The 12,452-nt window shown below is 36.4% G+C and overlaps 1 protein-coding gene across 8 annotated transcripts in view; it reads right to left on the bottom strand.

Moving 5' to 3' along the window:
- ELP4 (elongator acetyltransferase complex subunit 4) overlaps positions 1-12,452 on the bottom strand; it is a 141,272-nt gene that overhangs the window by 105,052 nt on the left and 23,768 nt on the right. For all 8 annotated transcript variants that reach the window (XM_064656997.1, XM_064656999.1, XM_064656998.1 and 5 more), the window contains exons 4-5: positions 8,265-8,396; positions 3,761-3,900 (exon numbers count right to left, since the gene is read on the bottom strand). In XM_064656997.1, the coding sequence (XP_064513067.1) occupies positions 3,761-3,900; positions 8,265-8,396 (272 nt within the window). The remainder of the gene's footprint in view (positions 1-3,760; positions 3,901-8,264; positions 8,397-12,452) is intronic.

Below are 12,452 nucleotides of genomic sequence, written 5' to 3'. Positions count from 1 at the left end.
GCCTTGCTTACATCAGTAGGTACGATAATTAATAATTAATCAAAAAGGTGCAATAAAAAGTGTACTGAGCTTCTAAAATTTTTGTTTACAATTACTAGTCCATCATTGCTCATGACCTTGATGTAGAATGTGTGTATTTGGTTAGGTACACTTTCCATGATGATCACCTAATACAAGGTGCCTCTTCAATGGTTGTAGTTATAGAACTATAGGAAAATAATTTATTTCAGCCTCAGCTTAAACCATGCTGTGCTTTACAACATTGCAAGTATTTAGAATGGAACACGCTCACTAAACTAATGTGGAAACATTTTGAAAAGAGGGAAAAATTTCTCTTCTTTTTGCCAGCTAATTCCTAATTTTTTGCAACTTCTGAGACTATAAAGAGGCATCATTCCTCAACAACAATATCATTTACTTATGCAAAGCTGTATACTAGGCAAAACTGCTAGTTTCCACTTCCTCCTCAACCTCTGTGTGGGTGACAAAAGCAAAACATTCTTAGATTTTAAAAAACCCACAATGCACCACTGACTTTGGTCTGCAAGCCTACACAATTTAGGAGAAAATTTCATTCAGAAATGTCTTTACTGATACATATCTTGCAAAGTATACCCTTTAGAAAGTTATGAAATCTTTTGCAAACATCTCATAATATCCAGCCTATTAACGTAAATTATTTCAATCCCCTTTCTTAAAAATATCTCCTTATTTTTTGAAGGATGTGTCAGCTTCCAGTCTTAATAGGTTTTCTGTCAATCTTCTTTGGATAAATTGAAAGAAAATCATACTTTTAGAGATTTTTCTGAACCTCAAGTAATTTTTGTAACTTTTTCTTATTTCCTTTCAGGCTGTCTGTCCTTTTTTGAGGTACTGTCAGCCTAAGAGATTACAGAGATTTTGCAGTGCTATATATTATGTCAACAAGACTTTTTTTCGGCTATGCATCTAACCATAGCCTGAGAACCACATGCTTATGAAATTATCTGCTCTAAGAAGAGGCAGGCTAACCAGCCATGGCCATGCTCCCAGTTCACTGTAACACAAAATAAAAGGGTTCAAGCTCTCAGTAGGACCTTCAGGCAATCCAAGATCAGGCCTGATACAAATTGCTGATTTCTCTTGGAAGGGTTAACTGTGACTATCGTATTGCTTTCTTTGAAATCATTGTCTGGTCAATCAAAAGAACAGAAGTTTTTACTATTCCATGATATATTAAAGCTAGATTTAAAAGCCAAAAGCATTCAATTAATTTTCTAAACAGTAATGCCAGCAATATAATATCCCTTCCCTCCTCCTCTTAATAAACTTTCTTTAATTAAATCATCCTGAGAGGATCTTGAGCTTGTTTTCACTCCCTAAAAAAAGAATGCTTCCTTCAGAATTTCGTCAGAATATTTGTTAAAAAGCCCAGTACATTCTCCTGAGTTTCTGTAAAAGCATGAACTTTTTGACAGCAGTGAAATAACTGATAACATCAGTACTTGGTATTGGATTTAATACATCATGACTAATGTGTATTAAAGAATCATAAAGATAGGGATGAAAAGGACCTCAATAGGTCTGACCTAACTTGTCCTGAGACATTTTCAGCGGTGGAGATTCTACAATACTCCCAACCCGTGTCTGCAAGGCAACTTCTTGTGCAAATCATTAGGAAAACATCTCCTTACTTCCAGCCTGTATTTCCACTGCTACAGTTCACTGCAGCCCATGGCTGCAGAAAGCACAGTTAGACCCCCTGTATGGCAGTTCTTAAAATGCTTCAGAACTCTGCTTCCATCCCTCCAAGAACTTCCATTCTTCTTTTTAAGCTTTATTTCAGAGGCTGTAATTCTGAAAAATTCTTCTTCCAACCTTGTGTACAGGGAATCCAAAACCACCACTGTTTTTGGTCAGGGAAGATAATAAAGTTAGAAGACAAAAGAGCTACTGTAAAGAAAGAGATGTACACAACTCTTTCCAGGAGTTCACTATTCCCAATGTGCTCTTTATTCCTCCCTGTCCCTTATCACACTGCCTTCTGGTCTAAGAATGATGTTTAGAATGGTGGTTGTCTGTTACTTTGGTACCTGCCCTTACTCCCAACAATACAATTCCTTCATTTCCTTAGGAGAAGCTTCCTGAAGGAGACCCATGTTGAGGGTGCAGGGAGAGGAAAATGAGATAAAACTTTCAAAGTCCAGTTGTATTTGATCACCTTCCTCACCCCATCACTCTGTGCTTTAACCAATTTACCATGAAAATCAAATAAATCCAATCTTTCTGTTAGACGAAATCTAAAAATAAGAATAGAATCCATATAGAAAGAATGATGAGCTTTTATCAGGCTAGCACACCAGGCCAATAACCAGCATTAAGCAAGGCTTATAAAATCAAATGCATAAAAATCCATTTTCTATACTCTACTGATGAGTTAATTTGATTTTAATGTAAAATGAACAAATACTTGACAGCCATACAGTCAGTGGAATTAAGCCCAGAGCCATGAGACATTCTAGTTTGCTAGAGAAAAGACAGAAAGGGAGTTAAATTGCTCAGTAACAATAGCAACACTTGCAACCTGTCAGATATTCTTGTGTCTCTCCTCTATTGCTCTGCTACTAAAAAAATAGTAATTATACATAATATATAAACAAAGTTTGTTCAAATATTTACTATATAAAAAATAAAATATAATTTTTCTTCCTTCTCCTAAAAGTGTGGTTTTTTTTTTTTTACAAAATCACAAGAATTTACTTTACAAAGCAGTGACACTTGACCATGTAACACAGAAACAAATTACAGAGAGACTTGGCTTTTGCTTTTCTACAGCTCCAAGAAAGGTGCTTCATACTGTGCTTCTTTCTTCTTTCATAAGTCTGAGGTTTTATATTTGATGTATTACATATTGATATATTCAGTGCAAATCAGTCACAAGGAAGGACACCATACTACTGCTTCCAGGAGCTGGCCATATGCACTGGGATCTATAAAAGTAGGTATTATATAAATTAAATGACTGGGCTGGACAAACAAATTTCTAGCCCATCCTTCATGTTTGACTTGAAATGTCTCCAAGAAAGGTACAATGGATGTGTGTCTGCAGGCTAATACGAGTCTTAGCTACTGTCACTCTTTCTCTTGGGCTTCCTTAATTCCTTACTGATAAACATAAACATAATAAGTTATTCATTCAGAGGAGAGTTGGAATAGGAGACGTTTTGTAAGACACAATTAGCGATTGTAATTTTATTCACAGCAATCTGTATTTTCCTTAGGTGAAGCTGCAGGATGTAAGAAGTAAAAAAGCACACGATCAACTAATGTGATATAGCATTCTAAGCTATGTAGGTCAAGGATGGCCTGTCTCCTTAGCCCTAAAAACCACACAGATATCTGATCGCCACCTGACACGCACATCCCGGAGAGCTGCTGGGGCTCAGGGAGCAGTTCTCAGACAGACAGGAATAGTTCTCCCCAGTCCCCACACTCAGCTGTCAGTAGGGCTGGACTGAACATGCAGCTGTGTCCTAGGCTGTCCTAGTAATGTCTGCCTTAATTGTCGCTGCCAACTCGCTTCCTCCCGCAGCTGAGCAGTCGGAACACGGAGTTGTCTCGGCTTCGCTGCCAGTCCTGCCATGGAACACTGATGTGAGGCCACAGTCAAGATGCTTCTGCGCTGTGGGTGGCTGCAAAGGTTTTGCCCAGCAAAGAGTAGATGCAAAAATATCCTTTGCCACCAAGAGGAAGACAAAAATCTAAACACAGGACAACTTACCATGTTTTCATTTTAGGCTGTGAAGACGGTTCTTCGTGAAGGTAAAAACTGTGCCATTTTATGGACTGAATCAGTTCTGGAGACATTTTCTTAGAAATATCATAATAATGGCCAAACTTTGTATATGGCGTTGGGCTGGCCTGTGGAAACAATGATACTGATTACAATAACCCATTCAATTATTATCTGTCACAAGAAAATAATTAACTAGCAATACACTTGAAAGAAATCTCTGTGGTTTTTCCCATTCAGCTTAAGTAAAAGCTTCAAATAGAAAAACATTATAATATTTACTACTAAGTTTTTGTTCCCCTGTTGACATTCTTGAACGTGAATTTTTCACACACAACTCAACCCTTACTCTTCCAAGTTGCATAACCAAAGTGCAGTCAGATACTTAAAAGAATTTATTTTTGCACATGTTCTAGACATATGATCCAAATTTCAAAAGCCCAGACCCATGAACTGTGCAGACCATCATGTGTTCCACCTCTCTGATTTTTCAGTCTCTGGGAATTATATGGCTCTACAGAAATATTTTCAGTTGACTTTGAGAATGTTTCCCTTTACTTGTGACCAGTAAAAAACCCAAACCATTGCATCTTCATATATTTAATTTAAATTAAAAAATAGGAAATAGTTAAAAACTACTTTAAATTTCACAAAATTGGAATAAATAGCAGAGGTTGAGCATTACACACAATAACCATGGTTTATCATAATGAAGATACGTTTTCCTCAGCTCTTAATTTCGGGCATATCAAACATCATAAACCCCCCCAAATTTAATATACACCTGGACAGGAATTACACATTTTGAATGTGTTGTGCTAGTAAACAGAGGAAATGAATGCACATTTTTGTTCTATATTAATGGAGATCAGCATACAACCTGAACATTATTTGAATTCCACATGTAAAGATTATTTGAATTCCACATGTAAAGTTAAAAACCCCCTAGGTTGTTATTATATGCAATATGATATATGCAATATTCAAGTACAAGCTTACTAAAAATATATTAAACTGTTAGGATTAATTAGAATGATTTGATTTTGGGTAGATATTTTGAAATTATTTGACTAATAGATGTTAGGCCCGGATGGTTGTCAGTGCATATAAATAGTAACAATAATACAGTATCTTTCCTACAAAAACAATAGAATAACCAACTAACTCAAACTTTTAATAAAACAAATAATTAGTTTTTAATTAAAAAAAACCCACAAAATTGCTTATGTATATCCAGTCATAAGAGGCAAATCAGTTTTACTAAAAAAAGACAGAAAACCACATTCTCTAAGTCAGCGTTCCAATTTATTCATTAGCACCTGATTTTTAAAGTAGGCAGTCCAATAAAACATAACATTCTATCAAAATTTAAATATTTTTCATTGTAAAATGTAACTTTATTTAAGACAAGGATTCTGAAAGCAATTTAAACAGGGGCTGTTCTTTGGCCTATAATCTATTCTTTATCCGGATTACAGATCAGAATGTTTTTACTGCAATCTCTGCCAGAGCTCATCTTTTTATTGTGTACTTCCAAGCCCCCTTAATGTTTTAGAAAGGCCTTGACTAACTGAACTTTGATCTGATGTCTTCATTGAGAAAAGCTCCAGGTTGCCCATTTCAGATGCAAATCCTTCCTGAGGCCCAATAGAGTTTAGTAAAGACAGCAAAAAAAGAAGAAACAAGAAGTTTCCAGGATCCTCTTTGAGAATCCTGAGGCACATTGGTGTCCTTAATCCACCCCGCTGCATGGATTAAGGTAGGTGATAACCTCTCTGGATTCAAAAGAATGAGCACAGCGCCTACAAACTGGGTGGAGACTGGGATTTGGGATAATAAACCCCCACGCAATAAAAGCTCGCTCGGTGTCAGAAGCCTGTGAATAGCCCTCAGTGTACGGCATTCCCAGGCTTAGCAGGGAAGCTTGCAAAGAGCCTACCTGAATCAAGTAAGCATGAATAATCTGCCTGAGCACAATGACCACGGAGAGCGCCAAGCAGAGAGACTTTCCACTCCTCTTCTCAAGTTTGAGCTGATAAATTTATTAGTGGATTGGAGGCTCGAGCCAGTTCTTTCCCGGATTCCTGGTTTGCACAAGGAGAAATGCACTAAACTGTCAGTGAGCAGAGCGTTGCTTTTATGCGACCGTCTGCTGTTAATGTTTCTAATTGCAATACTAATGTGCTAGAAATCTCAGATTTAGGATGAATCAAGGCAGAAAATTGATTTCATGCTGTGACAGTTTATATATTGCCCCAAGAACATAAAGAACATAAGCAGTTCATTCAAAAAAAAAAAAAAAAGGGAAAAGAAAAACCCACACTGTCTCACTGTCTTGCGTTGCAAAAAAGGCTCTCCATATACTCAAAAGTTTAAGTGGAATAACCTCTGATACAGATGTGACAAGATGGCAAAGGCACATCAAGCATTGTGCTCTGGTCTTGTACTTATAAATCTTTTTCTGAGGCACAAGGTAGGTACAGTATGTACAGAGAATCTGTGTTAGTTATAAAGAGTATTGATATAAACACCCTGCATAAGAACAAAAATGAGTTACCTAGCTAGTCCATGTGGGGTCTAATAAGTGGAAAGGGAATATCTGAACTATTAATCCGAATCTGTTATTATTTAGAAATAATAACTAAATTAAGCCTCAAAGATACCGCAAACACAGCTTTTACTCTGCATTCTTACTCCATATATAGCCAGATAAGGGATGGAAAAGTTTCTCTGCCATGTTTAGAGTTCCAGCTAATAGCAAAGCTATTTTCTCTCTTTCATACTTGAAACTTTTTGACAGTAGTTTTTGAAAATGCAGCAGTATATTAGTTCAATCAATTTGCAAAATACATCTGTTCCACATGGGTTTTTTCCACCAAAAGAGAATTTAAAGACTAAATCACAACCAATGTTGTTAATTAAATGATAGCATAGACTGTATTGTTGTGTGTAGCAAGGCAATATCAGATTATTCCTCAATGGAATATATTCACCAATCAAATTAATTTAGCACAGCATCAAAATTTAATGATAGCCGCATTATAAAATATTGGAAAATACTAATTTCAAACCAATTTTTCACTAATTAGAATATCCCGAGGAATTTTAGGTACAGATAATTTGACATTTAGACTTTTATTTGTATGTTTTAGTTTTTTTAATGAATTTAACATACACATAAAAATATTGTATTCAGCTATTCAGAACGATCAGCATCCAATTCAAAAAGTAACAATAAAAAGGGAAACAAAAGACTGAGCATCTTATTCTATCTTGCATAATCAATTTTCAATAATCAAGGACATGTACATCATGTATTTTTGGGCAATCTTACAGTAGTGGAAGTGTTTACTTCTGTGAAGTTAGAGAAGATGAGTGCACACCTAAGTAGATTTTTTAATATTTTTTTCCTATTTTGTTAGCACATCAGAACACTATTTGTTAACAATATGCAGTTGTTTCCATACCAGTGTATAAGGAATTCTGCTAGATTTTAAAGCAGACAAATTATTTTGGGGATGGTTCAGAGTGGCACAGCAAGCTCCACAATAATAAAATTGATGAGATTATATGATTACCCTGGAGGCTGCTGGATTTTGCATGTCACCATATATAAGTCTTTTCTGACACAACTATATAGCCATGTCTGTGCAATTTCACAGAAAACCAAACATGTCAAGCCCTGTAAGATCATTTTGTCACATTCCAATTATGTTTTTAAGAATAAGACTGAACTTACCAGGCAGGTATGACCAGACCTAAACCAGAATTTACAAATGTAGGCTATAATGTATAGACAAAACAGGGGGTTTATTCTGAATAGCAAAAAAAAACCCTGTAATTTTGTTAAAGATTGACTGTGCCACTGGATTAAATAAGAAAGTCACCAGCCACGGGAGACTGATTATTCACAAACAGTAACAACTGTAAACTCTGAAAGACTGATCACTGGGCTTGTTTCTTATATTGTCCCTGCACAGTGATTAGTTTCCAGTGACAGTGAGGCTGATATAATCTCAAGTGCTTACTTTAGTTGTTATGCACATGGATAAGCAGGTCAACAGTTTGCTTCAACACAGTACTTTCACTACAGAGACCTAGTAAGTAGTGTTGATTAAACCTGCTTAAGTGATTTGTGCACAACTAAATTTGGGCAAACCTTGTAAGTGAGCACATTCTTCAAACTTTCATAAAAAGCTATCTCAATTTAGTAGCACTCACTAAAAAAAATCCCATGGCACTTTAAGGCTTTTTATTTTAAAATTATTATTGTCCACATTAAGTTTTACAGTTCCTGCAAAGTCTCAAAATCCCTTTCTTTTTCTATTTCTAGCAATTAAAAAACTACAGTGATGTATAATAATTTACCCTCAGGAAGCAATCCTGTAACAGTGTCCATTAGCAGTTCTGTTGTCTACATTCTACTGAAAAGCACTTGCTCTTCAAATTCATTTTGAGTGCAAGGGGAAAAAAAGTAGGAAATAGTGATTACCTCCATTTTTGGTAAATTTTGGTAGCGCCAGGCTATTTTCATAGAATCCTGAAAATCCTCAGACTTAACAGCTGCTGCTTCATCTCCCAATTCCTTTCCACAGGTATCATCAAGCAAAGGGGCTGGAAGTTCCTACAGGTAGAGAGCAAAACAATGTCAGCTTTCTACAGCAGAAATGGCAGTTCAGATTTTTATCCACACCCTCCCCAGATAATACAGTTATCTTAGTATAAAGGACAGTTGCCAAATCTGTAACAAAACCTGATTAAAAACGCTGCTCTGACAGACTGGCTCCTACTAATATCGAGCATGAAAAAACCCCACATAATTATTATCAGAAAAATGAATTATACAAGTAAAATTAAGAATGCAGAATGGAAATGCCACATTTTATACTCTACTTGATACAAACAACACAACTTGAGCAGCATCCACACTCCTTTTTTTTTTTTTAATCTTTCTTTAAATGATGTCCTAAACTATCCCATTTCTGTGTGTGGGTAAGTTCCCTGCATGGTGAATTTAAGCCTATTTTAAAGTAAGATCTTTGTTAACTTCTGTAAGTCTTTCAAATGTATTTGAAAGACCACAATAGCCTACAGACACCAGCTGAAAAACCACTGTAACAGGATGGTTTGATTTTTCTCCTCTGCTAACCATCAGGCATGATACCTACTAACGATGGATTCCTCGTGAACACAAACACAGGAGTAAAAGAAAAAGGAAGACATTTAGTCCTGGATTTTTTTATATGGTTCTAATGCACACTTTCTACCTTTGCTGTACTGCTGAAAAAAGTAAACAGCACTGTGTGGATACCAAGCATTCAGAATTTATGCACTAGGCTGTTACAGCTACTAGAGAAATGAAGTGCAACCAAGTTTTCTGACCCAACTTTATCACACCCGTCTCTGTGAGCTGGAGGGCACAGATCTCTTTATCTGCTTAAAACACATCAAGACTTACTTGAAAACTAAGTTTTCATCAGTCAGTGACTCTTGAGACAAGAGAACTGAGATGTGTCTCAAGGGTTAAAAATATATAGAGCTAGCCAGTATCTCTGTTACAATGTATAAGGAGTGAAGACATACAAAACCCAAATTTGAAAACTTTAAAGAAGAGTCTCAATCAAAGTATGGGTTACACATGAAACTCTGCACAGGGGCAGAGCTTATGCTGGCCACAAACATCCAAATGACACTCATGGCTTTATGTAGGCAGAAATTATACAGACAGACACACACAGAAAGGAGACAATGAAGGTTTAAATGAATCCATTTTGGGTTTACTGTTACACTAATTCCATATTCAAGAATGCAGGACAGACAGCCTGTATATAGTTCTACACATCATCTTATGAACAACATGTGCTATTTGGATTCTTCAGTGTAAATTAGCATAATATTTACAATTACTTAAGAAACATGAGAACAACTGTTTCTAAGTTCAGGACAGTTAGTTCTGCCTCTTTCAGAGGTTGGTCAGCACACCCTCTGAGATAAGAGGCAATGGAAGCTATGAAAACTTTTATAGAGTTTATAACTTTGATAAAGTGGCAGAAATAGAACAACTGTACCTATATATTTCAGTAGCTAAGCAGAAGACAGAAGGTACACCTTTGAGCAAAGAATTTTATTTCTTTCCTTTTTGCAAATAAACTAAAGCCTGGTATTGCCTATTCACGAGAATGGGGAGTTATATGTTCAGATTTCTTGCAGCTTGTTTAAAAGATACACTTGTATACAATAAACTCGTATTACTATGATGGTAAAAATTAAGCTTATTGGTAGGAAATCTACATGAAGATTAAAATTTTAATTTTCCAGTTTTCCTTAAATGTACAGATTTATAACAGTTGTTTCAGTTAAAAAAATAAATTAATTTTGTTAAAGTTGCATTACATCTACCCAGCAAGAAAGCAGGAAAGCTTTCAAACCAAAGACAAGGATCTCTGACAGACAGGAGAAAATGAAAACAGAACACTGTACTGAAAGGTTCTGAGAAAGTACAAATACAAACATGAGCTGACAAGCACCCCAATGCATTTCACATATATGCAAATACAAATCCTCTACATTTACTCCTAAGAGCATTATATAAAGTATTTTTATAAAAAAGAAAAAAGATGCTATTTTGAATTGTTGATTTTATAACACAGAAATCCATAATAAAGAGTTAATTAGAGTTATTTTCCAATCAAGGTGTTATTTTGAAAACACATTGTGAAACTGTCGTGCAGATTTGATTTCCTAATAGAGTTATCCACAAATGTAAACTTCCTACCATAAAAAGGTCTTTCAATGCAGGGCTGCTGCTACTTGATCATCTCAAAATATCCCTCAATTTTAGCAATTAAAAAAACCAAACCCACCAACTTTCATTTAAAAAAGAGAGTTCTGTAAAGAAACAATCCCGAGGCCAAAACAACATTTCCAGATATCTCTTCCTTTCATTCACCAAAATCAACTGGCTCCCAGGCACTACGTGTAACTTTTTAGAGTGGTGAGGTGTTCTTCTGATAGATAATAAGTGCCTGCCAGAGATCATAAAATCCTGCCTAAACATTTCAGACTCCCTAAGCTGGCCCCTGTTTCAGATACTACCACTGACATAACAAGTTGCAATCGCACACTGCTGTAGCATCACTGGGCAGGTATCACATCATCTGCAAAGCCAAAGTCCAGAAAATGCCATATTTTACCATTCACCTTTCCTGGAGGCAACAAGAAAAACAACACCAATATTTTCTTAAAGCTATTTAATATTTTTCTCCTCTAGAATCACTGCAAATGCCTACCATTTGTACAAGTAGTTTGTTGTTATCATATAATAATTGGTAAAGACAAATTTGAGACGGGGACATTATCTATGTAAATTTGCTAATGTACATTTTACAAATTAAATGTATTATATGCTATAAAAGAACAGAGGTCAAGGACAATAAGGGGTGAAAGGTTCTCCAAGTAATACTGATAAAGTAGAAGCCGCTTAAATAACACGTAACACAGAAAAAAAGTTCCTGCCTCCCAGTCGAGCACAGAACAAAACTGTCTTCATGGCACTCTGTGCCAGGGAGACACCACAAATCTGAGCTGTTGACACCCAAGAACCTCAGCCCAAAACAATCAGAGGCAGACACACCATCAGTGCAACACAATTAGGCACTGTGGTGTGCCTTGACTGCTGCTAAGAACGAAGCAGATTAAGAGATCAAGGAAAATGGTTTCACCTGAAGCTGATAAAGATTTTGGCTGCCAGAGATGAAAACCTATCAAAATCTCCACCCAAAACAGCCTTTTTTTGCCAATGTAGTTTACTTTTAACTTCTGACATAACAAAGAATTTTAATTTTGACATAGTAAAAAACTTCTAACACTAGAGAATGACTTAAACATGGCTAAACTCACCCAAAGCACCATGAGAAAGCCGTGACTCCGTACTGTGGCAGTGAGCACGTGCTCCAGCTTAGGTCTGGTTTGTGCTCTCCTGTCCCTTCCTGCCCCACAGAAGGAACCAGGAGCACTTGAAGAACTCCCTCATACCAAGAACAATTCTTATTTCCTCAGCTGCTTTTCCAAAATGCTCTTACCTCATAACTCCCATGCTTAGCTGAAGAACATGTTTCTTAGATGCACCACGTTCTCATCCTCATGCAAGAAGCGATTTCACACAATGCTCTGAGCCTTGAGACATTTCTGGGGCCATGAGGTCTCACAGCCATGCCATTTTCTATCCCAACACACCCTGTCCTAAGCAAACATATCCTGAATCATACTCTTTTACGTGGTGGTTGTGAACTACGTGGCCTCTTAGTAGGCTTTGTACGTAATTAGCTGCAATCTGAAAAAGGTGGTCTGCCACTGGAGCCACCTGGTATTTTGAAAACCAATTGCCTAAGCTCAACCTGTTACCTTAACTTGGTTACATACATGCCAAGATGATGTACTTAAGCACAAACAGGAAAAATAAAAAATCCAATGCTATTCAAGGTCAGAGTGTATCTGTAATTCGAACAAATTTTACATAAAGAACACTGAACAGAACTAATAAAGATTGTTTACCTCCAGATTTGCATCCCAACATTATCACTACTCTCCCAGCTTCTGTTTACTCTTTTCCCTGCCATTTACAGTAAACTATAAGAAAGAGAGGCAGAACATGCAGGTGCAGTTGGAAGGTCCCTCTGCA

The sequence above is a fragment of the Pseudopipra pipra genome, chromosome 6, assembly GCF_036250125.1.
Source record: "Pseudopipra pipra isolate bDixPip1 chromosome 6, bDixPip1.hap1, whole genome shotgun sequence".
Lineage (NCBI taxonomy): Eukaryota > Metazoa > Chordata > Aves > Passeriformes > Pipridae > Pseudopipra > Pseudopipra pipra.
This window is presented reverse-complemented; position numbering and strand designations above follow the sequence as displayed.